The sequence below is a fragment of the Fundulus heteroclitus genome, chromosome 16 (assembly GCF_011125445.2).
Source record: "Fundulus heteroclitus isolate FHET01 chromosome 16, MU-UCD_Fhet_4.1, whole genome shotgun sequence".
NCBI classification, from domain to species: Eukaryota; Metazoa; Chordata; class Actinopteri; order Cyprinodontiformes; family Fundulidae; genus Fundulus; species Fundulus heteroclitus.
The window spans coordinates 33,059,367-33,085,824 of NC_046376.1; the positions used below are offsets into that span (position 1 = coordinate 33,059,367).

General features: G+C 40.5%; 1 protein-coding gene across 1 annotated transcript; it reads left to right on the forward strand.

Annotated features, from left to right (window-relative positions):
- The first annotated feature begins 491 nt into the window (after positions 1 to 491).
- On the forward strand, positions 492 to 20,168 carry LOC110366455 (52 kDa repressor of the inhibitor of the protein kinase-like). The gene is made up of 8 exons (XM_036148078.1): positions 492 to 687; positions 719 to 867; positions 1,955 to 2,037; positions 2,450 to 2,539; positions 2,750 to 4,781; positions 19,692 to 19,762; positions 19,847 to 20,083; positions 20,146 to 20,168. Exons 2-8 carry the CDS (start codon positions 767 to 769, stop codon positions 20,166 to 20,168), a joined length of 2,637 nt encoding a protein of 878 aa, XP_036003971.1. The 5' UTR covers positions 492 to 687; positions 719 to 766.
- Positions 20,169 to 26,458: the final 6,290 nt, after the last annotated feature.

Genomic DNA, 26,458 nt, shown 5'->3' on the forward strand with positions numbered 1-26,458 from the left:
CGAGATTGATAATGTGTAGCACTTTACATTCTGTACATTATCAATCTGGGACTGCTCCTATCGAATCGTTTTGGGGAAAGGGGGGACATTTTGCAAGACTCTCCAAGCTGATTGGCATAGCTCTCAACTCTCACGCATTGACCGTGTGACACACGCATTTCACTAACTTCACACGCTCACACGCAACACATGACATTTCACACGCAAACATGGCATTTTTCACGCATAAAAATCACAAAGCCCCTCTGGGCTGCGGACTACAAAACTCCGCCTTCTGCTGAGCTGTTTCGGCTTCTTTCACAGCTTGTGGCCATCAGTAATTCCTGCTGCAGTTCATGTTAACAGAGCAGCAGGAAGAGTGATCAGAGTTAGGAATAATTTTAGTCTTAACAGTGGTCAAAGTGAGCCGGTAAGGTCCTGTACCGCGTACACAGGAGGGGAGGGGGCGGGGGAGAGCTGCTGCCAGATGACCGCTTTATTCAGAACCAGTCAGGCGCGGATTCAGGCGGGAGCGCGGGTGGCGCGCGCACCCCCCTTTGGGAGACCAAAAGTACTTTTTTTAAGAGGCCGAAATCTTAAACATCCTTCATAGAATTAAGATTAGTAGCCATTACCTGTCATCTGGAACGCGCTATGACGCCGACGCGACGGTTGAGACACCGGATATCGGCATGAATTTGAATTGCAGCGCCCAGGTCTCGCCACGCGAGACCTGGGCGCTGTAATAACGCGGCGTTGCAACGCAACGCGATTCAGTGATACCACAATGGCGTCGAAGCGAGCACGAGGAGAGCTGGAAGATTTAAGGCCAAACAAGAAAAGCAGACAACCATCTCTTTTAAGATTCTGGTCCAATCCAACAGAAGGGTAAGTAGAAACCAACTTTATCACTTTATTTTTTAAATAACAGCAAATTTATATGATTTTTTGATTCGTAAACAGTGAACATATGTAGCCAGAAAAAAAAGCCGACCGAAACCCGGCGGCCGACGACAGGCAAATTAAAAAAGAAGTCCGGTCAACAAGGGTCATTAGCTATATCTTAAACTAAAATGTTCGTGGTGATTTCATGAACTTAGCGTTAATCGATAAGGAAATAAAAGCATAAATTGTCGTCTCGTCACTGTGTAAAGAGCAGCCATGTTGCGCGCTACTGGGCGACGTCACTTCCTGTGACGTCTCTCTGTGCGTTGCTACACTCTACAAGCTACAACCGTTGTGCACAGCTCCAACAATTATTTTGGATTTCGGGAGGACTTCGCCATTGAAATTCGCGAGAGCTATTGTTGAAGCAACAGCGACCACGTGCATGGCAGTTGGATGTTCCAATACATCGGGTAAAAGTGAAAAAAAACCCAAAACATTAGTTTTCGCCGTTACGTTATCAGGCGGAGGAATATTTCCGCCATTGTCTGTAGTGCGGCAGTTTAAAGCGCCGCACCAACACACGACTTCAAAGAAAAAGAAACACCGAGTTCATTTATTGACCAGTATGTAATAGTTTTATATTTAAAGTACTTTCAGCAGTTAGAATTCTGATTTTGACCGGGCTTTTCCTTTAACAAGTTTCCCAATGTCGTGCATTTGTGCTCTGTACAGCGGTTCCTAATTCAAGGAACCGTTTTGCCCACCTCCGATCAACAATTATTTTGGATTTCGGGAGGACTTCACCATTGAAATTTGTTACAGCTATTGTTTAAGCAACAATGACCACGTGCGTGGCTGTTGGATGTTCCACTACATAGGGAAAAGGTGAAAAAAAACATTACGGTTTTCACCGTGAAGTTATGAGGCGGAGGAATATTTCCGCCATTGTCTGTAGTGCGGCAGTTTAGAGCACAAACAAACGAGTTCAGAAGTTTTGTCGTGTAGTAATAAATCCAAAGTGTAGGCTTATGTCTATAATCTAAATAACACAGATTGAAATGTTTATATCTTGTTTTCTATTCTTCAGTGGACCACCTGGCACAACTACAGAAAATGACCACAGCATTGACCTGTATGAATGTTCAGATATTGGAGACACACAGATGAAAGGTATGATGATTGCTAGAAAATGTTGATACTGAGAAAACATTATCAACATTGTTGATTGTTGATAAACAAGTTGTTTAGAGTTGCAAAGTGATGCAATTGTAGGAATACTTACTAACTTTTCTCAATTGGTAAGGATCCAAATCAATGAATGCTCTAAGCACATGCTTGGAGTCTGAGGGAGTCTGGTTAACATTGTGATATAACTACCGATCTGGTGTTATTTGTTTTCAGTGCATTTAATATTTTACAATAAAAATACAATTTACTTTTAAGTAAATTCAGTTTTGTGCACCTGGTGATATGTGTTCAGTGAATTTAATAATTTACGATAAAAACACAACATTAAATTGTTTTGTGGCTCCTCCTGAGATTACAAGGTTCACCTGATCACTAAAATTATTTTCTTTTCCAGATGAACAACAAGGACCGTGTTTCGGTGTAAAGACAACTGAAGAGCCGGCGCTCAACCAGGCGGATTTGCCCCAAACAACTTACGACATAGGTTAGTAATAGTTGTATTTTTTTCAATGTCAAAACAACTAATTTTGTTTTTGTTTTACACGATTGATTTTTTTGCTTAATCTTAATCTTACATTTCATAATAATAATTTCATAATAAAGCAAGACTATATACAATGGCTTCATGTAGGCAGATTTACAACTCCATCAGCACCCGTACAAAATTGTAATGTAAATATCAATGTTCTTACAGATATATCAAAGGCCAAGGACCGGATTAGTGAAATGGACGACTCTGGAAAACTCCAACTTCTTCAGACCAGAAAACCACCCAAATCTTTCAATTTCCCTGCCAGAGACTTTAAAGACATCCGAAGAGCCAGTGGGGTGACCAAAAGAACATGCCAGAGGGACTGGCTGGACAAGTATGACTTTTTATCATACTCTGCCCAGGAAGATGGCGTGTACTGTTTGCCATGCATTTTGTTTCCTGTTGAGAGTCAGAGTAGAAGGGCTAGTATTTTGATAGACCTGCCATTTACTAATTGGAGAAAGTTCAATGAACAAATGACAACACACATGCAACTGCAATACCACCAGAGTTCTGATGCAAAGTTTCGTGCTTTTGTGGATGTAATGAATGGTCAACAAACAAGGATTAACCACATGTTGAATTCTGAGATGGATAAACGAGTTACAGAAAATAGACTGTTCCTCTCATCAGTTGTAAAATGTATAGAGCTGTGTGGGCGTCAGGGCTTCGCCCTAAGAGGCCACCGAGACGATCCTACATCAGAAAGTCTAAACAAAGGCAACTTTCTTGCACTTCTCAAGTTCAGACAAGAAGCAGGCGATGACCCACTTAAAAATTACTTGGACTCATGCGGTCAAAATGCAAAATACATTTCTAAAACATCTCAAAACGATTTGCTTGACTGTATAAAAGAGTATATTCAAAGCACAATTGTGCATGATGTGCTGAATCAGGAATGGGGGCCACACTATGCTGTAATAGCTGATGAGGTCACTGATGTTTCAAACTGTGAACAACTAGGTGTGTGTATCCGCTACGTGAAAGATGGCATTCCTTTTGAAAGGTTAATAGATTTTGTTGGATGTGATTCCATAACAGGGGAAGCAATATGTAAAAACCTGTTGACCTCTTTAAGGAAAGTTGGCCTAGATCCAAAACTGTGTCGTGCTCAAGGCTATGATGGTGCTGGCAATATGGCAGGAAGAGTAAATGGTTGTGCTGCAAACTTTTGCAAAGAATCCCCAAGAGCTAAGTACTTCCACTGTGCGAGTCACCAATTAAACCTAGCATTATCCAAGTCATCATCTGTTCTGGATATCAAATGTATGCTTTCAACTGTTGCTTCAGTTGGTATTTTTTTCAAGTATTCACCAAAGAGGCAGCAACAGTTTGAATCTTCAGTGTCTGAGATTAACCAGGAAAGGCTTGCAGCAGGACAAGAACTGTTGGCTAAGAAGAAGTTAAAGCTCATGTGTGAGACTCGTTGGGTTGAGCGTCACACTAGCCTTGAAGACTTTCACAACCTTTATGAAGCTCTTCTCCATTGTCTTAATGTTATATCAGAGAATGCAGATTCTGTGTGGGATGCCAAAGCAGTAGTTGAAGCAACTGGCCTCCTCAAAGCAGTAACTTCGGCCAACTTTATTGCCGCTTTACAGTGCAACAGGTACTTCTTTGGATTCACCAAGTCATTAAGTATTCTATTACAAGGGTCATCACAGGATATCCTCACTGCATATGAAGAGGTCAAACTTGTAAAAGACACTCTAAGGGACATAAGATGTGAGGCTGAAGCTGAATTCAAAGAGGTTTACGAATCAATGTTAGAAATGGGGAAACTGGCTGGTTTTGATGGTGACCTCCCAATACCTAGACGTTGTGGACGACAGACAATGAGAAACAGCAATCCTTCAAATAACCCTATGCAGTACTGGAGATGTACAGTCTTTGTTCCATTTCTGGACAGTCTCATTTCAGAACTTGACTCGCGCTTCAGTGTTATGTCCGCAGCTGCCATACTAGGCTTAAAACTGTTGCCAAGCAACCTGCATTTGATGAACACTGAGAATGAAAAAGACATCTTTACATCATATAAAGATGATCTACCGTCAGGGTCAACATTCAGACAGGAAGTGAAGTTGTGGCACACAAAGTGGTCATCATCAGTGGAAAAACCCAGCTCTCTCCCTGAAATTCTAAAGATAACAAATATGAAGTGCTACCCAAACATTTATATGATTCTTCACCTTCTGTCAGTCATACCTGTTACCAGTGCTTCTGTGGAACGTGCTAACTCAGGTCTTAAAGCAGTGAAAACTTTGCTGAGGTCAACAATGGGACAGTAAAGGTTTGTGGCTTTGCTACTTTTGTATGTGCACAAGGACATTCAGTTAGACATCAACAAAATCATTGACATATTTGCCCAGAAGCATCCCAGAAGGTTGACATTTGTAAACCCATTATCATCATCATAAAGTTTGTAGTAGAGAACAATATTCTTTGTCTGGTTTAACTTTTTTTTTTTTTTTTTCAACAGTTTATCTTGTTAAAATATATTCAAATCTCCTTTGTCTTACTTGAACCATACTTGAACCCAAGTCCTTGTTTTTTTTTTTTATTTCATGTTCTGTGTAAATATAATTTCTGGAAATAAAGAAACTCCTTGTTTGATTAATTGTTGATAAGGATCGTTTTTTTCTTCAAACTACTTTTTAACCTTGTGCATGCTTTAAAAACCGAGAGATCTTTTTTTAATTACAATAATGTAATCATGCTAATTCTACTTATGTTCATCCATTAAAATTATCAATTAAAAACCCTTGGATGAATAATTAGGGTAGTGTGAAAGAGTGAAGATGGTATTCTTTGGTCTTTTAGCCTCACATTGTCTTGACCTGTGACCCCGTGACCCTTGACCCCGTGACCCCATGACCCGTAGGTGCGCACCCCCCTTTGAAAAATCCTGGATCCGCCCCTGCCAGTCCTGGCTGCACGCAGGATCATAAAACAGTTCTGCTAACCAGATGCAGTTTAAAACGCCACTTAGTCTGTTTATACGTTTCGTTTTTATTAATTCTGCGTTTTTTAACTACATGCACCGTATTTCTGTGCCTTCGCGCTTGCTCCTCTCCCCCCTCCTTTCCCTCGGAGCAGGTGCTTTTATCACCGTTCACCATTCAAAACGTGAATCACTACGTTTAATGTCCTCACATCGGTAGCAACGTGTGCCAGTTAAAGTCAATAGGAGTTAAAGTCAATATAGTAGCTGTATTTCATGCTATTTTATTTTTAACAACATAGAATCAGTGGCGCTTCGGTGGGCGTGCTGCCTCGCGCTTTAATTCAGGTGCGCACTTTTAAGGGTCATTTTAAAGAACTTGTAACATCAGGGGCTTTATCTCAGACCTGTCAGTACCCCTGTTCCCTTTATAGGAGCCCTTTACAGTATTTAGTTATGCATTTTCCCCGCTGTTTATCCCTCGCACGCAGCGCACGGGGGTAAAATCCGCCCACCTCACTGCCCAGAGCGCACTGACGAGAGCAATAGAGATTTGTCTGATCAGCGCGGCGACTGACTGAGAACCTGTCGCTGTGAAAGGTGATGAGAATGTTATAAACTGTAACAGTCTAGACGTGCATTGAGCTGAAAGGAGGGAGACATCAGCAGCTGGATCGTGCGTAAAGACGCAGCGGGAACCTCTGTGTGCTTCAGTGTTGCTGCTGAGAGGAAATTGTTGACCATAAAGGCTTGATGAAACTCAGCCTGATTCACCAATCAGGTTATAGATTTACAATGATAAACAACCCATAGATGTATGTGTAACAGTGTAATAATTTGGTCAATAACTTAAAACTACTTAATTTTATTCAGTATTATTTGAACAATTGTGTATTTTTTTATGTCTTAATCCATTAACTGAACAATAAAGTATTAATACGTCTCTTTCTCTTTTTAACACAAGTAATACATGTCTACTTCATTGTCTGGTGGGATAAAAATGAGATGGAGTTGACTCCACCGGCTCTTCCAGGGTCCGGTTAGCCCCGCCCCCCAAACAAGACCCGCCCCCAAATTAGCATAATCTCACTCTTAACTTTTGATAAAAGTTGAGAGGTCTGCTGATTGGTCACAACGACACCTAGTGCCCGCCTACCAAAGTTTGCTTTTAGCCAATCATGGTATCAAATTAAAACATAACCAGCAGGTGCTATGAGAAACCACAACATGGTAAGTTAGTCAAGGCACTTCTTGTTGTTCTTCTTTCAAAGAAGTTGTGGATACTTACAAAACAGACGTGATAGCAGCAGCTACGTCCTCCTAACCTAACCAGCCAGACTAAATTACACGGAGCATAAGTCAGTCTGGTAAGGCTCGATACCCTCTGGCCTAAAACAGACCGGACTAATCAGTGTGGGAGGCGGGACTTTACGATGCGTCACTCTCAGCGGCAGAATTACCCATAATGCAACAGTGCTTTTATGTAACCATAACACTCAAGATACATACAGAGATTTTTGTTAACTTCACTGTTTCTGTTAAGATATGGGATGTTTAAGTTGAACGGACTGCTTAAGCCGGGACCTGCATGCCCCACTTAGATAGTACCAAGACAAGGATATCACACAATCTATCAGATAGCACCCCGGAGATGACATATTTTCTCCACTGATGAAACGTTAGGAAGTGTACTGCCCTTGCATGGGTGCGTACCTAGATTCCTTTATAACACTTGTGAGATAATCAGTCAGGGCTTCTTGCCAATCAAGAGCCCGTCAACGCTGATGTGTCTGTAAATATTTCTCTTGCCTTAAAAAAATTAAGAAAGTACACGTGAGTACACCATGTATCCTCTGATTTTATTTTTGTAGACAAAAGCAGCAAAAAAATATTTACTAAAGAGTTTGCTCAATGGCTTGATATGTTTTGCGGACTACAAAAAAAAAAAAAAACAGAGCACGTTGATTGGAGTTTTTTGCATCACATCCATAGTTGGTTCTAACACTGTATATGATGTAAGTCAGTATGGCTGGCAAGGCAAACGTCCTCCTGTGCTGCCATGTTTATGGTGGTTCAACTGTGGCCTCAGCAGAGGTCTATTTCACAAAACCAAGATGAAGGATTAAGATGGGATTTTCCACATATCCTGACTGAATTAAGCCTGGACTCTGTTTCACAAAAGCAATGACATATAATTTGCCATGGTAATTTATTCTGTGCAACTAGTCTGCTTCAGACCAAGCTAAAAGCCAGGGTTAGTTAATCCTGGTTCAGTCACTGGTCACACTGATCAGAAACCAATGAGTTTTGTCAGTGATTCTGTTTCCTTTTCTGTGTGTTTTTCTTTTTTCATCAATCTGCATATTCTATACTTCAAAGACCTCCTTAATCCCACCAACACGTCTTCCATCGAGGAAGCAGAGCCTGGCGACTTCGGGTCGGGTTCTCCCATCTCTGTTGCTGAGGTCACCGAGTTGGTTAAAAAGCTCCTTGCTGGCAAGGCCCTGGGGGGTGGATGAGATTTGCCCTGAGTACCTTAAGGCTTTGGATGTTGTGGGGCTGTGTTGGTTAACGCGACTCTGCAATATTGCGTGGACATTTGTTACTGATTCTGTTCATAACTTTTATGGACAGAATTTCTAGGTGCAGCTAAGGTGTTGAGGGGATCCGTTTTGGTGGCCTTAGGATCGCGTCTCTGCTATTCGCGGATGACGTGGTCCTATTGGCTTCATCAGGGCGTGATTTACAGCTCTCACTAGAGCGGTTCGCAGCCAAGTGTGAAGCAGCCGGGATGAGGATCAGTGCCTCCAAATCCGAGACCATGGTCTTGAGCTGAAAAGGGTAGAGCGCCTTCTCCAGGTTGGGGAGAATGTGCTGACCCTAGTGAAAGAGTTTCAGTATCTTGGGGTCTTGTTCACGAATGAGGGAAAGATGGAGCGGGAGATCGACAGGCCGATTGGTGCTTCATTTGCTGTGAAGCGGGCGCTGTACCGGTCTGTTGTGGTGAAGAGAGAGCTAAGCTAAAAGGCAAAGCTCTCGATTTACCGGTTGATCTACGTTCCTACCCTCATCTATGGTCATGAGCTTTGGAACATGACTGAAAGAACGTCATCCCAGATACAAGCGGCCGAAATGAGTTTTCTCTGTAGTGTGTCTGGGCTCTCCTCCTTAGAGATAGGGTGAGGAGCTCAGTCATTCGGGGAGGACTCAGAGTAGAGCCGCTGCTCCTCCACGTCGAGAGGAGCCAGTTGAGGTGGCTCAGGCATCTGGTTAGGATGCCTCCTGGACGCCTCCCTGGTGAGGTGTTCCGGGCACGTCCCACCAGGAGGAGGCCCAGAGGAAGACCCAGGACACGGTGGAGGGACTATGTTTCTCTGCTGGCCTGTGAGCGCCTTGGGATTCCTTTGGAGGAACTGACCCAAGTGGCCGGGGAGAGGGACGTCTGGGCTTCCTACTTAAACTGCTTCCCCCGCGACCCGACCCCGGATAAGCAGAAGATGATGAATGGATGGATGGATGGATGGATGGATGGAGTCTGCATTAAAATACCACTTATTATACACATTGGTATTCAGTCAAATACTATAATTATTTTAAAATTATGATGGTAGCCTAAATAATTATTAAATTTATCATTATCCACGTGGCCATTACCACTCTTCAGCTGTGTTTTTGAAGACTGTTGTTGGACAGAAAAGCCTTTAGTAGACTATTGCATGGAATGAGAATGGCTGATGAAGAAGCAAAGGTGTTGTCAATAAAGTCCGGCGTTACACCGTCCCCCCCCCCCCCCCCCCCCCCACACACACACACACACACACACAATAAATGTAAGCTGTTTAATTTGTGTAAACTTTTATTAAAAGGTAAAGCTTGTCTAATTAGATATAGGCTGTGTGGAGTTCTCAATGGAACCGCTCTACCAGTGAATTAGACATGTACATTCACTTTGTCAGCTCAAAAACACCCAAAGAAACACATGATGGGAAACAGATAACGTCTTTTTGACGACGCATTCCTTCTACAGACATCATGTGAGGAGACCACCCACTTCGAGGAGTGTGTCTAAGCTTTTAAAAGGCCATGTTTCTAGGAAATCAGGGCTCTTTGTCTGCAGGATGAATGCCTGGGATGGTTTTGTCATAAGAGTCCAGCGCTGTAAACCTTATGATTGTTTCTCTGCCATATTAGAATAAATGGTAAAACTAGACTCTGAAGTTGAGTCCTCCTAAGAGTGTATTTAGTTGTAAGATTCTTAGTTTAGGAGTTAAAAGAACTAGGGGTTTGAGTGGGCACGACATTAAAATGCTTACAAACCATAAGGCTTAGGGACCTAACAACTGTTAATGGAAAGAATATTATGTTATTTGATATAATTTTTATATTGAATAGGTAATTTCATTGCATATCAGATATCCTACATTAACTTCTTCCAGATTGTTTTAATGTCTATGCTTTGTGTTTTAAATGCAAACAATATTTGTAATAATTATAAACTGCACTTTTAAAATCTTATGCGAGCTGAATATTGTTTTGCAAAGGCTGTCTGCTGAAATAGTTTCATCCCTCTATACTGCTCTACTAATTCAGTTATGAGTCAGCGAAACAGCATCCTCTAGAGTTACAGAATCCAACAGATCAGAGCAAATGATTTCACATTTTTTGCCATAGAAGTAGCTCCAAACAAATGTGTTTTCGTTTAGAATAATAGATGTTTTTTTCTTGCTTGAGTCTTATTTTCCTCATAAGGCTCCATCAAAAGACATTGATTGTTTGGTTTGAAGTTTGCCACACATAACTTATCCATTGTAGCATCAGTGAATCTGTGATTCACATCGTGTTTTTTTTTTATGACAGCCGGGGACGTGCATTTAGCTAGATAACTTACACCTGGCTTGACAAAGTCATGTTTCCTCACCCTGAATTGGGTCTTGTGAATTAGATAAAGTCATGGTGCTCTGATCACGCTATGTCAAGCCTGGCTATAGCGGTTGTCCTGGATTTCCAAATTTGGCTTTTGGGAAATAGGCCTCAGGTCTTGCTTTCATCACAGCAGTATGTCCCTTAAACCGCAATACTGCAACGTGATTGGCCCGAACCATTTTTGGTTTGGTCACAAACGGTTGAAGCCGGAGTGGTACAAGATGATTTCTCGTGTGTTTGTGAACACACAAATTGCGAGAATTCATTTTGCAGGCAAGGTTAGGGAAATATGCAATAATGATAGTACAGCAATCTCTCTGAGTAGCTAAGGTGTGCGCAAGCGTACCTTAGCATCTGAGACTAATGATAATCGGTTAAGAAATGCAATATTCCGTTAAACAATGGAATTAACAAATGCAGAGAATGTATCACTATTTAGAATCCACTCTGTTAATTGTGGATTGTGGGACACAATCATTAGAATCCACATATGGCCTTATACTCAATGTTTTGCCAAGGTTCTTTTTCCAGATTCCATCTTCGAAAGTGTATTTCCTTCCTTCTCATAAGGACAGTTGCAAAGAATCAGCACCTCTGTCTACTTAGAAGATAACAATGTCCTGAGAGCTTAACAGCTGCAAATAAGGTTTATACTAAGTTCAGCTAATATACAGAGTTATGTAATTTAAATGTGTTATGATTACATTGTATTAAAGATCTTAACAACATTTGTCCAACACCCAATATCCTAACCATGTATCTTTTGATCTTCATCAATGGAGAACAAGTTGCTGTGTTCCTGTAGCATCCTGTCAGTTAATTTGTAAAATAACACCAAAACAAACAAGCCAGTCAAATGTTGATGAGACAATTGGTGAAACATAGACTAATATTATTTAAGTTGTATCAATAACCTTACACTTATTGAGCAACCTCAATATTGAAAAGGACATGGTTCTCCACCCACATTAAAGAAAGGCTGGGTTCAATGCTGTTGAACCCAGCTGTTAAACTGTTGAGACCAGACATCAGTGCCAGGTCGTCTTGTTGAGTGTAGGTGAGTCACCTCCTGCAAGTTCTGTTATGTTTTGCTTTTTGAATTTCAACCACCTTGTCTCCAAAAACCTGTGCCGTTCTGTCTGTTCCTGCCTGGCCTGCCCCGTGAATCCGTCTGTTTCTGTGCCGTCTTTTGGGTTGACGGTTTCTTTTTTTTTTCCCCTGTTTCACTTTTTGTTAATAAAAGAAGATTCTACACTGAACCTCTGCTGGTCTGGTTGTATTCTGGGTCTCCTGCTCCGATCATTACATTTACGTAGTCCGATTACTTTTGTCCATGTAAACGTAGCTATTCTATTAAAATAGTCCCCCTTATCATTGATGCCATAATCATTACCTATGGCATCTAACTGCTCTGATATTCTTTCTGCTGTGTGTGAGCATTTTTATGGGTTTAAAAAAGGGTTTTGATTGCTTCAATTCAGTTCAGAATGCCGACGCAAGGCTTTTAACTGACTCGAGACAGCACATTACTCTAGTTGTAATCTTTTTTACACTGGCTACCTGTACATTTAAGAGTTAATTACTGTGAATGCAGTAGGCATTCACAGTTCTTGAGATCCTGTTTCTCTTTATTCTTTATTCTTCTTATTCTTATGGGTTATTCTTCCAAATGCGTTTTTACTGTTTAAAGTTTGATTCGCTTCTCCTCCTACAATTTTTCTCCGATTTCAACCATTCAACTTTTAAACTATTCAGCTTCTTCTGGAATGGATGGCTATGTCTTTTTGTACTTTTAACTCTTCAACTTTTTAAAATATTCAGCTTTTTCTGCAAATTTTCAGCTTTTTTTCTCCCATAGGAAATGAATGTAATTCACAAAAATTCCGCTCATTTCAGCTGCTTTTTGACACCTTACTGCTTCAGCCTACTTTCAGCTAGAAACGCCATTCAACTTTTAAAATGTAGTGATAACTTTCAGCTATTATGGTCTATTTCAGCTTTTTCATATCTTTTACCATTTTCATATAGTACCTCCTTAAAATAATTTAGGCTTTTCAAGAAATTCAGCAAATAACATGCGTTGCTATGGTCGTCAAGGAGGCAGTTATAGAGTGCGCACTCTAGAAATTCAACAAATTCTTCTTCTCCGAACAACTTCTTCTCACTCGCTCAATTTTCAACCTATCCACATGAATTATACATCAAAACGTAGGAATTTTTGTCTGGATTCAGGAAATGTAACCCTCATTGGTGTAGCATTTATAGATTTTTCGCAAATCACCCCAGAGCGACACAAACCCGAAACCTCCCCCATTCATTTCCTATGGAGCGGTTTTGAAAAATGACGTCTGAAAATCCAAAACATCACACGTTTTCGCATCGTCGCTACTCCTAAACCGTTTGATGTACAGGCATGAGACTTTCACATATGAATGTCCCAACCCTTCTGGCACTCACAAAAAAGGAATTTAGTGGATAACTGTTACGGTTTTTCCGCAGGAACAATTTGTTCGGGAGTAGCGAATGTGCAAAATCCTGAAAATGCTTTAGAGCTGCATTGTTCCACATGATCCACTTTTTTACATCGTCGCTGTGCCTACACCGATTTTTGTACAAACATAAAAATGAGCAACATAGTCCTCAAAAGCCTGCTGATACTCACAGTGAAAGAATTAATTTGATATCTCTTATACTTTTTCAGCTAGAGCGATTTGTTCGGGACTGTTTTTAGAGGATTTTGGAAATTTCTTAAAAATTTCCTTTAGATCATAATTTTTTACGCCTTTATTAAAATATTTCCAGCAAAAACCGATACCAAGTCTTCTTCCCCTATCCGTTAAGAAAGAAACGCAGAAAAGATTATGTCTCTACCATTTATGGATCAGGAGATATGGAGCGTTGTGCGAGGCAAAGTTCTCCATTATAACCCAATGGGACATATTGTGAGCAAAGTCTCTGCACTTCGGTAGACTGGCCGCTGCAGGTGTGTCAGTGAGTTTCCATGACGACGGAACTCTGAGGGCCAGAGGGAGAGGATCAATTGAGATACAATGGCAACTTTCGACGCTCACCGCAGTTGCTGTGATTAATGTAGGAATCTGAAATTCGCACAGTCACTTCCTCTTAACATTTTAAAATTTTCAAGTGACTTTCAGCCATGTGTCAGTTTTCTGTCCAATTTTGGATTTCACATGCTTTCCTATTGGGCCTTTGCTTCCAACAGGACCTGGCATGATGCCCAGACACGACCCAATTGGCCAATACAGCACCACCCACCTGTGGGAAATGGCGCTACTGACCATTTTGGTCAAATGTTGAGTTCTGGGCCCAGATGTGGTGAGGCTGAGTTGCTAAAGGAGGCCAATCTGACCCATGAACTTTGGTCACGTTTGGTGACATTAAGTATTGGCACCCCTATTTGAGGAACTTCCCAGTACAAAATTTAGACCAAACTGACAGAGTACAATCACCCGGTGATCCTGAGCACAACCATGTTAGCGGCTAATGGTTAGCATGTTGCTAATTGGAAGTAGCTCTAGGAAGCTCAGACAAACTTCTGCTTTACAGAGTCTGTACCTCCTTTATACAGAATGCTCCACAATAAGTTTGGGCCTCGTCACAAAAGCATCTCCAAGTTAGGTGGTGTCAAACATCCAATGCTTTTCAATGGGGGCGAAATCCCTTATACTCCCTAGAAATGCAGGCCCACATATGGCTACAGTATATTAAAGTTTGAAATTCTACTACTGCTTTGTTAAACGATTCAGTGTTTAGAATGAGTTAGGAAATGTTTGGTGCCTTTCCCTCAGTTTTTTCTTCTTCTAATCATTCAGCTATTGTTCTTTCATGTTCAAATTCTTCAACTCTTTCAAATTCTTCAACTTTTTCAACTTTTTCAACTTCTTCAATGCTTTTCAGCTATTTTTTCTCTTCTTCAAAGATCTTCTGCATCTTTTGCTTAATCATTCAGCTATCTGCATTCACAGTGCATTTTCGCAGGAAATGCAAATTTTTCTAGTTTAAGTTTTTCTTTCTTTTTTTTTTTTTTTTTTACTTCTAGAGCCTTGTGTGGTTAAGCTCCAGACTATATTACCTTCTCACAGATTAAGACCCTCCATTTAAAGGCTATTCATAGTTCCAGAAACTAATTTAAAACCGGGTTGGATACATAATTACTGTGAATGCAGTAGGCATTCACAGTTATTGAGATCCTCTTTCGCGTTTTTACTGTTTAAAGTTTGATTCGCTTCTCCTCCTACAGTTTTTGTCCGATATCAACCATTCAACTTTTAAACTATTCAGCTTCTTCTGGAATCGATGGCTATATCTTTTTGTACTTTTAACTTTTAAACTTTTTAAAATATTCAGCTTTTTCTGCAAAATTTCAGCTTTTTTCTCCCATAGGAAATGAATGCAATTCACAAAAATTCCGCTCATTTCAGCTGCTTTTTGACAGCTTACTGCTTCAGCCTACTTTCAGCTAGAAACGCCATTCAACTTTTAAAATGTAGTGATATCTTTCAGCTATTATGGTATATTTCAGCTTTTTCATATCTTTTACCATTTTCATATAGTACCTCCTTAAAATAATTTTGGCTTTTCAAGAAATTAAGCAAATAACATGCGTTGCTATGGTCGTCAAGGAGGCAGTTATAGAGTGCGCACTCTAGAAATTCAACAAATTCTACTTCTACGAACAACTTCTTCTCACTCGCTCAATTTTCAACCTATCCACATAAATTATACATCAAAACGTAGGATTTTTTGACTGGATTCAGGAAATGTAACCCTCATTGGTGTAGCATTTATAGATTTTTCGCAAATCACCTCAGAGCGACACAAACCCGAAACCTCCCCCATTCATTTCCTATGGAGCGGTTTTGAAAAATGACGTCTGAAAATCCAAAACATCACACGTTTTCGCATTGTCGCTACTCCTAAACCGTTTGATGTACAAACATGAGACTTTCACACATGAATGTCCCAAACTCACAAAAAAGGAATTTTTTGGATAACTGTTACGGTTTTGCCGCAGAAACAATTTGTTTGGGAGTAGCGAATGTGCAAAATCCTGAAAATGCTTTAGAGCTGCATTTTCCACATGATCCACTTTTTTACATCGTCGCTGTGCCTACACCGATTTTTGTACAAACATAAAAATGAGCAACATAGTCCTCAAAAGCCTGCTGATACTCACAGTGAAAGAGTTATTTTGAGATCTCTTATATGTTTTCAGCTAGAGCAATTTGTTCGGGACCGTTTTTAGAGGATTTTTGAAATTCCTTAAAAATCCCCTTTAGATCATAATTTTTTACGCCTTTATTAAAATATTTCCAGCAAAAACTGATAGTTTGTCTTGTTCTCCTATCCGTTACAAAATAAACGCAGAAAAAAATTATGTCTCTACCATTTACGGATCAGGAGATATGGAGCGTTGTTTGAGGCAAAGTATTCCATTCTATTCCAATGAGGCAGAGTCTGAGCAAAGTCTCTGCACTTCAGTAGAATGGTCAGCTGCAGGTGTGAGTGAGTTTCCATGACGACGGAACTCTGCTGACCAGAGGGACAGGCTCCATTGGGATAAAATGGCAACTTTCGACACCCACTGCAGTGGCTGTGATTAATGTAGGAATCTGAAATTCACACAGTCACTTCCTCTTAACATTTTAAAATTTTCATGTGATTATCAGCCATGTGTCACTTTTCTGTTCCATTTTGGATTTCACATGCTTTCCTATTGGGCCTTTGCTTCCAACAGGACCTGGCATGATGCCCAGACACGACCCAATTGGCCAATACAGCACCACCCACATGTGGGAAATGGCGCTACACACCATTTTGGTCAAATGTTGAGTTCTGGGCCCAGATGTGGTGAGGCTGAGTTGCTAAAGGAGGCCGATCTGACACATGAACTTTGGTCACGTTTGGTGACATTAAGTATTGGCACCCCTTTTTGAGGCACTTCCCAGTACAGGATTTGGACCAAACTGACAGAGTACAACCATGTTAGCGGATAACTGTTAGCATGTTGCTAACCGGAAGTAGCTCTAGGAAGCTCGTACAAACTTCTGCTTCACAGAGTCTGTACTTCCATTAGAGAGAAAGCTCCACAAGAAATTTGGCCTATGTCGCATAAAGCATCTCCAAGCTATGAGGTGTCAAACATCCAATGCTTTTCAACGGTAGGTGAAACTCCTTATACTCCTAGAAATGCATGCCCACATATGGCTACAGTATATTCAAGTTTGAAATTCTACTTCTGCTTTGTTAAACGATTCAGTGTTTAGAATGAGTTAGGAGATGTTTGGTGCCATTCCCTCAGTTTATTTCTTCTTCTAATCATTCAGCTATTGTTCTTTCATGTTCAAATTCTTCAACTTTTTTAAATTCTTCAACTTTTTCAACTTCTTCAATGCTTTTCAGCTATTTTTTCTCTTCTTCAAAGAACTTCTGCATCTTTTGCTTAATCATTCAGCTTACTGCATTCACAGTGCATTTTCGCAGGAAATGCAAATTTTTCTAGTTTATTACTGTGGCCCTAATGTTGTGGAAGACTTTCCCTCCATCTTTACGCTGTCTTGACTTTGTTCATCTGAAGATCCATGTATTCAGATTTGCTTATGACCAGTTTTATGCAGTAGGATGTTATATTAAGCTGTTTTTATTTCTACTTTTATATTTTTATTTTCAGTGTTGATTTGTACTGCTTAAATGGGTTTTTGAATTTTGAACATCTCTCAGCAACAAGATTCTCCACTTCTGATGTTTGTGTTTGTCAACACACAGGGTTGTACTTGCTGTGAACTATTTTAAGAAAGTCATTCAACACTGGCAAGTTGCAGACAATAATCAAAACTCTTAAAATATTATGGGTTAAGTATTTTTTTTGTGAGGTATGCCTAGCAAAATTGTCCAAAAATCAAAATGCCTAAGACTATGGGTCATTTGACATGCCTTTTCCCTTCTGGTATTCCTCAAATATTTTTGGGTCTTCTTACTTCACTGTGCTCCTGTGTTTGACCGCTGTGCTCACCCATTCTGTCATCGCCTAACAACACAAGTAAGAACATGTATGTCATTGGCTTGCTCCAGGATAAGGCTCTCAGGAGGGAGGAGACAACGAAAAGACTATTCACCTACTTGCTTATAATGAATTTATAAATCAATCAACTGCGATATCAAACCTGTTTTTATAAAGCACTTTATACACCTATAGTACTGTACAGGTCCTCAAATTCTGAAGAAAACAAACAAACAAAGAATCAACAACAAATAACCAATAAAATACATAAAAAGTAAAACAGTAAGTAAAAGACTAATAATAAGAACATCCTGATATGTCAGCCCATCTAAATTTTTAAGCCAATTTCAAATGATGGGTTTTTAAAAGGGACTTGAAATCGATTAAGGTATTAGATTTCCTGACGGTCAGAGTAAGATTATTCCAAAGTTTGAGACCAACAACAGAAAAACTTGTCTCCTCATGTTACAAAACCATCTAAAAGCACCTCAAACCTCCTCTGGGAACATGGTTGTCTAAAGGTTCTGTTGTGTAAAGATGTGACCAACCAGTGAACGTGAAACAAACAAATTTGAAATCTTAAAATCAATCCTAAAATGTACAGGCAACCAGTGCAGAGAAGAAAAAATGGGGGTAATGTGCGCACATAGCTTGTTATCCATTAGAATGGGCAGCACCGTTTTAGGACCAGAAGCAGACAACATAGAAGCGAGTGGTTTAGCAACTGACACAACATGCTTTGCCTTAGGACCTGCTGATGGTCAGAGCAGACCTGTCGGGTCTGCTCTGACCATCGTTTCCTGGACTCTGACAAAACCTCTACCATCATGCCTGTCCCTTCTGCAGAAGGTAAGCCAGCTCTTTTCATTGCCAGATCTCCAGATTAACTCTTGGAGAGGTTCTATGACTCTCTCCAGGTTTCTGTTAATGAACCTTTATGCAACACTATGTACTTGCGTTACAGGTTCCCCGCCTACCCAGGGGCAGTACAATCACCAACCTTTTCTCTTTAGCCCTGTCCTGGAACCTGCTTCTGAGCCTTGAATAAAGATTCACTTTTGTGGTTTTATTAATGAATAAAAAACCTTCATTAATCATAATGCCCAACCTCAAGACAGCTAAGTCTGTCACCAATAAACCAGCTGAAGAATGAATATCCTAACTAGCAAAGAACCTAACCAAGAAGCTCAGCAGTGTCAGTCACTTGCTAGCAGTGCTGACACCCAAGCAGCGGATATCTCTCAATGTGTCACTGAGAAGATTTCAACTTTGATGGAGCACATCAAGGAACCAGAATACCGTGTCTCAGCATTGGAAGATGATATGTCGGCTGTGAGATCCAGGCTGATCGAGCAGGAGTCAAACGTTTGCAAACTGACAGAGAAGTGTACCAATTTGGTAATTTAAAGAAAAGGAAGGCTAACAACCAGTATCTTTTTTTGAGAAATGGCTCCCGGCTCTACTCAACTGTGAGTCTTAAGCATTATTAAGATCGACCAAGCTCATCAGACTCTCGGTCCGCCAAGACCACACTGTGATCATTAAACTACATCACTCCGGGGATCCGTCCAGAATCCTTGTGGCTGCCAAGAAGCAGGATCTACTCACATATGAAGGTCAAACGATCATAACCAGACAGGACATGACTAATTAAGAAAGGTGAGATTCTTCATGTGAAACCCTGCTATCCTGACTTTCACACACAAAGGGAATACTCGCTTGTTCCATTTATACAAGGATGCGCTTGCTTTCCTGGATGAACTGAACTGAGATCACCGTATGGACCGGTTGAATATATGTTGGATATCCCCTTGCTCTAATTCCTTTCTCTCCAGTGTAATAACATGTTACAAAGGCATGTGGTGTAGTGTTGGATGGATGCCTTATAATTGTATTCATGTTCTGTTACTTATTATTGTTTATACCAATGTGTGGTGTAAGCTACCTATTGTTCATGTAACCAAACTGCTGAGGTCTGCTGCTATACCTTGAACCTTCTCCCACAGATTGTCAAACCAATATCAGTTTTACTATTAGTGATCTCAAAATAGTATTGTGCAATCAAGCCATGTGGGATAAATCAGATTAAGTTGAAAGCCACATGAAACAGGAGACTTTTACAGACCCTCAGGAGACTTCCTCTCACAGCAGGGGGGCTCACTGTATAAAGACTTGCTGCCCAGGTTAATCGCCCTCTTTCGCACGCTGTTCCTCAACAGCAGCATTGGAGAGACCGCCACTCGGGTTCGAATGGGCTCGGACACCCACAAACATTTGCAGTGCCGGCCAGGCTCAGTAAAGTCTGTTTTCTGTGAATCCCACATCGGAACTTAACCAACTGCCCTGGAGACGGTCTGCTTATAACCTTTCTCAGACGTTGCTGGAAAGCTGAGTCGAGACAGCGAGCAGCGGTCTCCTGTCCTGCGGCCAGGCCAAGCTGAGAGGAAAGCTGATCTGAAGCTGCCCGCTGCAACCTGCACAGGCACTCCAGAGAACGAACTTAGCAAAACCAGTGAAGGCTGTGCAGTGGTCCGACACTGGATAAGTCATGCAGAGAGCCCAGGCTACGACCCCCCTTCACAGGCCAAGCGCACCCCCTCCCCAGAGCCGTGTACAGCTTGCCCAGCTAGGCCTGGCTTCCCAAACAACGGCTGTTTTCCCCTTTCGTGCTAGCCGCCAGCACGCTGCTGAGATGACCAGCTTTACCTTGGAGTTTTTCACTGCAGCCGGATGCCCCGTCGTTACAGCCAGAATCAACAGCAGAGGTTTGGCAGAGAAATAACCAGGGAAAGTTTAGAATGGTTTACTTAATGTATTTTCACTGTGTTTTAGAAGCACCTGGAGCTAACACGATAGCTTCAACTAGCTTCTTTGAAACCATGCTATGCTGATGTGGTGATGACAAGCTTTATTTCCATAAAGGTTTCATACATCAATGGGATATTACTATTTGTGTTTTCCTGTCCGCTCATTACAACCAAATGGTGCTTAAGGTCTTTTTAAATTAGCGCCGACTGTCCGCTGATATAGTGCTATTAGCTTCCCGTATAACATTAGTGCTACCACAGAACTATGGTTTGTTTTAAACATAATGCTTGTTTTTGTTTCACTCCACCATTGTTCGATAGTGCTATGAGCATTACCGCTTTAATTTAGAACATTAATGTCGATTTACTGGTGCTTGTGTGTAACATTAGGATTAACCTTAAAAGAAAAATAAATTGAACTCAACCTAATGTAAACATTGCCCACAGGAAGTGCCCCTACATCATTTCCAGTCGATGTTATTAACTTATTTGTTTAACCCTAAATTACCGATTTGAGCCTTAATCATTTCATGGATAAATAATTGCATTAATAAAATAAGTGTCCCAAAGGCATTGATTTTACTCAGAATCAGAATTAGAATCAGAAATACTTTAATAATCCCATATGGGAAATTGTTGTTTCAGTACAATCGCCATAACATACACAAACAAACATCACAAATATTTCAGGGGGAGACGATTTACTAAGGCTTTGCTGCCAAGATGGCCCTGCCATTACTCTGTGAAAAGATAGAGGCCACAAAAAACGAAGGTGAGAGGGAAAAAAAACACAACTTAAACTTTATACTAATAACAGGATACAGTTTGAGATATCAAAAACCTCTTGCACAAAAACCACAAATAAGACGAGACACATATAGCAGAAGGTAAACATTTGAGACCAGTCACATGTAAGTTCATCAGTTTATATGAGCATCAGTTATTTGTGTCTGTTTGGGTGAAAGTATTTATATTTCCGTGAACACTCTCCAGAGGACATTGTCCTTGATGTTATCAGCCGGCCAACAGTTCAGAAAGCATCCGCAAGTTACTGTGGAAATCATTCTTTAAAATGTTATTTTCTCAAATAATGTTTTGTTTAACTCAGGATTTGCATTGTATCTGAGCCCACGGGCTCGCCCCGCGGCTCCTGGGAGTTTCTGCATTGCGGCTGCTGGGGGATTTCCTCGGGGTCATCTCTCCTTTTCCCTTGGTGTGTGTGTGTGGGGGGGGGAGGGGGCAGATCTCCTGTGTTGGCCCCTCCTGGGCGCCCTGCTTTAGGGGCCCCTTTGGGGGTGTGGGGTTATGGGTCCCCCGGCGCCTACCATGGTGCTCGGGGGAGGCAGATTTCTGGTTCTTCACATCCACTATTATGTATGTAAAATTTATCCAAAAGAAAAATGCTGAAGTGCACTCTCACAAACACCTACAGCTGCTGGGTTCCAGGTACTCAGTGTTCACTTCTATACAGAATGCTCATCATTTATTTATTTAAATATTTATTTTCTCTCAGCTATCACATTATACATGCTAGTTTAAATAATACATATAATTCAGCAATAATATCAAGGTGTTACTTCATTGTATCTGTTATAGTATATCTGTTGGTTGTGCTGTTCTTTTTACATATCTCTTTGCAGGTGATGAAGCAGACTGAAGCCGTTTTATCACTCTCTCCCTTTTATTTCCTTTTTCTTTCCCCTCTTTTCTTTTTTTTCTGTTCTTCCTTTACTCTTCTACTTTCCCATTGTCCACATAATGTGATTACCTCCCGCATGAATCACAATAAAGCCATTTACATGCATGAATCATCCGGATCACTATACCATACCATACCACCTTTATTTATGAAGCACTTTATACACCGACAGGACCAAAGTGCTGTACACAATCATAAAATACAATGCAATTATGAAATAGAAAGAATTGAATATAAAATACATATTAGAAACAGACACAATAAAACAAAGTGAAATCTCTTAGATTGTGCCAAAAGCCAAAGAAAAAAGATGAGTCTTAAGAAGAGACTTAAAAATAGCAAGTGAAGAGGCCTGTCTTATGCTCAAAGGCAGATCATTCCATAGCTTAGGAGCTGCCACAGAAAAAGCACAATCCCCTCTGAGCTTACATTTTGTCTTTGCGACCCTCAAAAGCAACTGATCAGCTGACCTGAGGGAACTGGAGGGGGTGTAACAGCTCAGACAGATAGGGAGGGGCAAGGCCATTAAGAGCTTTAAAAATAAATAAGAGGATTTTAAAATCAATCCTAAAATGCACTGGCAACCACTGTAAGGAAGCTAAAACAGGGGAAATGTGGTCAAATTTTCGTGTACCTGTTAAAAAACGTGCAGCAGCATTTTGTACCCTCTGAAGCTGGGAAATATATAAATTACTGATTCCTATCCTCCTAAAAAACACATTACAATTTTAATTTTTTTAAATATATTTTTAATTTTAATTTTATAGCATGTCCACTGTGGAGGACAACAGGACGATCTGCATGGGAAAATAGAACAGGCTTTAGAAAATAAAAGAATGAAAAAAGATTGTCTTGAAAGTGATATTTACCTAAGAACTTTGACATTTGATAAAAACAAATAAAATTATGTAACATTCTCTGTTGTTTGTTGCTTGCAACAGCAAAAATGCATGTATTTAGTTCAACAATAAACTACAAGAGATATAACTAAGCAGTTCTGCATTTCATCTTCCTCTGGATATTTTAGCTGTGATAATCCTGAAAGCATATTTTCTTTTTGGTTATGCAGAGGAACATCTTGCATTTGGTGCACCTCATGTTTGTCTTGCCATTGCAGGCCTTGTTCCTGCATCTTTCTGCATGTTTTATGTCCATCATCTCTGGCATGTGTCTGGCTCCTAGTCTGCGTACAGATGGCACTGGTTGTGGGATCCTTGTTTTGGTTGGTGGCTGATACTCTTCCTCACTGTCTTCACTGCTGTCATCAAATGCTAGACTATCCATCAGCTCTTTAGCCACGTGCAGTTTGAAGTATCGATCAAAGAAGTTTCTGGAGGAACAGACTCGACCATTCGCAAGACTGCTGCAGCTCCAACTCCCAGTCTTTGGACCCTGAATATGTTCTTGCCCTGATAAACCTCAAAATCAAGGACGAGACCACTTGGTGAGGCAAGCACAAAGACCTTCAGGCCAGTAGGGTTTGGCTTTCCTGGCACATACTGCCTGACTGGGCAACGGCCTGTGAATGGGATGATTTGCTCATCAATGGACACTTTGTCACACCTTGGAAGGCTGAGACTACCTTGCCTGACACGGTAAAGCAATGGTCTGACTCTCCAAAGAATGTCTGACTTCTTTGTCTCTTCAGTCACATCCAGGTCATTGACAATCTTAAGTGAGCTTCTTAGTTTGTAGAACCTGTCCCTTGTCATGTTCTTGCTAATGACTTGTACTTTGTTTTTTTTTTAGCCCAAAACATTTTCACTTTGGGATAGCCAAGGCAGGCCATGTGGACCGATATGCCAAATAAATTCTTTGATTTCTTGGGCAGTAGTATTCAGTGACACTCCTGTAGTTTGCAGCTGTCTTTGGTTTGTAAAAGCTGCCAAATCTTCCAAGATTTTGTCATCAATGTACTGTGAAAAGTACTGGCTTGGACTCCAGTATTCACAGATTTTAGGGTCATCGTGATAGGCAGGAAGCCCAGGTAGCACAGGTGTGTGAATCTATTATAATGGGATGGGATGAGGGAAAAAAAATAAAGTTAACAAGTTAATAAAAAACCTACATTTTTTTACACATCAATTTTGATTAATGCCATAATTTCAGTGTCATGGGTATAATATTGACCAATCTCACGAGCATTTTTTTAGGCAACGTGCATACATTTAACATATGTTATACAGACTACAAATTCTACAATAATCTACAGTAACATGATAATACAATTTAAAACATTAGCTTGAAACTAAATAAAACATACAAGTTTGTCCTGGGCCACAGAGGACGACAACTTTCCTGCTCCCTCTCTGGCTCAGACTCTGTCTCATCAGATTCTCCTGCATTTTCTTCCTTTCCTTCTTCGTCACTATCTTCCCCTATCACAGGCTGATACTCATTCTCATCCTTTTCCTCATCTGACAGCTTCAAATCTGAAACTCCCTCTATTATCTGGTATAGAATCCTCTCTGCTTCGCTTCTGTCTCCTACAACAATGTGCAGTCATTAAATACATTAAAATGGTCCCGGTGTCCACTACAGTTGACATTCATTAAATGACTGTTATTTCAAAACATAAATAATTAAACTGTTTTCAGATGTAATAATATTGTTGATGACACATTAATAAACAAGAATATATATAATTATCATGGGAAAAATAGCAATAGATAAAGAATATTTGACTTACCTCACCTCTTTCCATAAAATGTGGTTATTGGTATGGCGACCATCTTGTGAGAGAGAAAAAAATATTGTTCCCAGCTTGCAAACCTATCACATGACACATCATTGGAAAGCCCAGGATGTCCTCTACAGAACACTATAGGGCTTGATAGGATAATTCCAGATACTTAAGGGAGATACAGGTGGACAAAATGTCCACTATAATGGACACAAATGAATGGGCCGGGTCTCAGGAGCTGACCTGAGGGAACTGGAGGGGGTGTAAGAGTGTAACAGCTCAGACAGATAGGGAGGGGCAAGGCCATTAAGAGCTTTAAAAACAAATAAGAGGATTTTAAAATCAATCCTAAAATGCACTGGCAACCAATGTAAGGAAGCTAAAACAGGGGAAATGTGGTCAAATTTTCGTGTACCTGTTAAAAGAGGTGCAGCAGCATTTTGTACCCTCTGAAGCTGGGAAATATATAAATTACTGATTCCTATATAAAGTGAGTTACAGTAATCCAGCCGTGTGGTCACAAATGCATGGATCACTGTTTCAAAGTGCTGTCTGGAAAGAACTATGTCAAAAGCCGACTGCTCCACCTGTGAAAGCAAAATCTGTCGAGCTCTATTTGGCATGATTGTAATAATAGTAATAGTTACATCATCTTTATTGTCATTGAAACATACATTGAAACATACATTACAACGAAATTAGTTTTCTGCTTTTAACCCATCACCCTTGGGGAGCAGTGGGCTGCCACTGTGCGGCGCCTGGGGAGCAATCAGGGGTTAAGGGTGTTGCTCAGGGACCCAGAATGGCAGCTTGTGGGAGTTGACCTCAGAACCTCTGAGACCGAAGCTCTGTGCTCTAACCACTAGGCCACTACTAGGCCACCACTCCCCTGAATTTGAATGCCGATGTTTATTATATCACAAAGTGTTCTATGTGTAAACTCTGCCTTATAACTGGTTAGTTAAGTCAAGCCGAGCTCCTAAATTTATGTTTAAGTTTGTGTTTATTAAATATTGCGATACTAAGTATTGAGGATTTGTTTTTTTACTTTATTTACAGTTTAACCGGCGTGTCCGTGTAAAAGCCCTCGGCAATAAAATTAACAACAACAACAACGGCTATCTTATGTTCTTTGTAACAGCATTGTTGGACTCATTAGTTTTCTGTTGCTCAAAATAACATGGACACTACTCGGCCACCACATACATACATGTCTGTTTTCAGCTGTATTACATTTGTCTTTGGGAAATCATTACCAGACCCTCTCCTAAAGGAAACATTTTTTGTCACAGATTGTAACCCTTAGTCCCCCTTTTTCCAGGCACACACACAAACACTTGTGCAGAGCACAGCAAATGATTTCTATACACGTTGAGTTGAGCTGGTCTCCTACATGTAATAAAGAGGAGCTTCTGGTAGTAGACTGGTAGTAGACTTGGAACACACAATTCGCTCATCAATGTTTGACCCATTGACGTTAATAGGTAACTCTTTTTAATTAGTTTTCTGTTTAAGATTTCATGATACGACTCTCCCAAGAAATTTCCTTTCTTTGCTCATCTTTCAGCACTTTCTCCTCGTTATAAAATCCTGTCACGCTACACCCACACATTAGACCAGAAGGTACAGTATGCTTCTTGGCTGAGGGAGTTTTGTGTTCTTGTCTTGTCCCATCTGATTAGAAAATAAACTGTCTCAACTTGTCGAAGGAGGAAAGGGCTTTATGAGTTGGCCAACTGACTTTTCCTCGAAATAGTTTCCTTTGTTGAATAGTCTGAAAGAAACATTGCTCTCAGC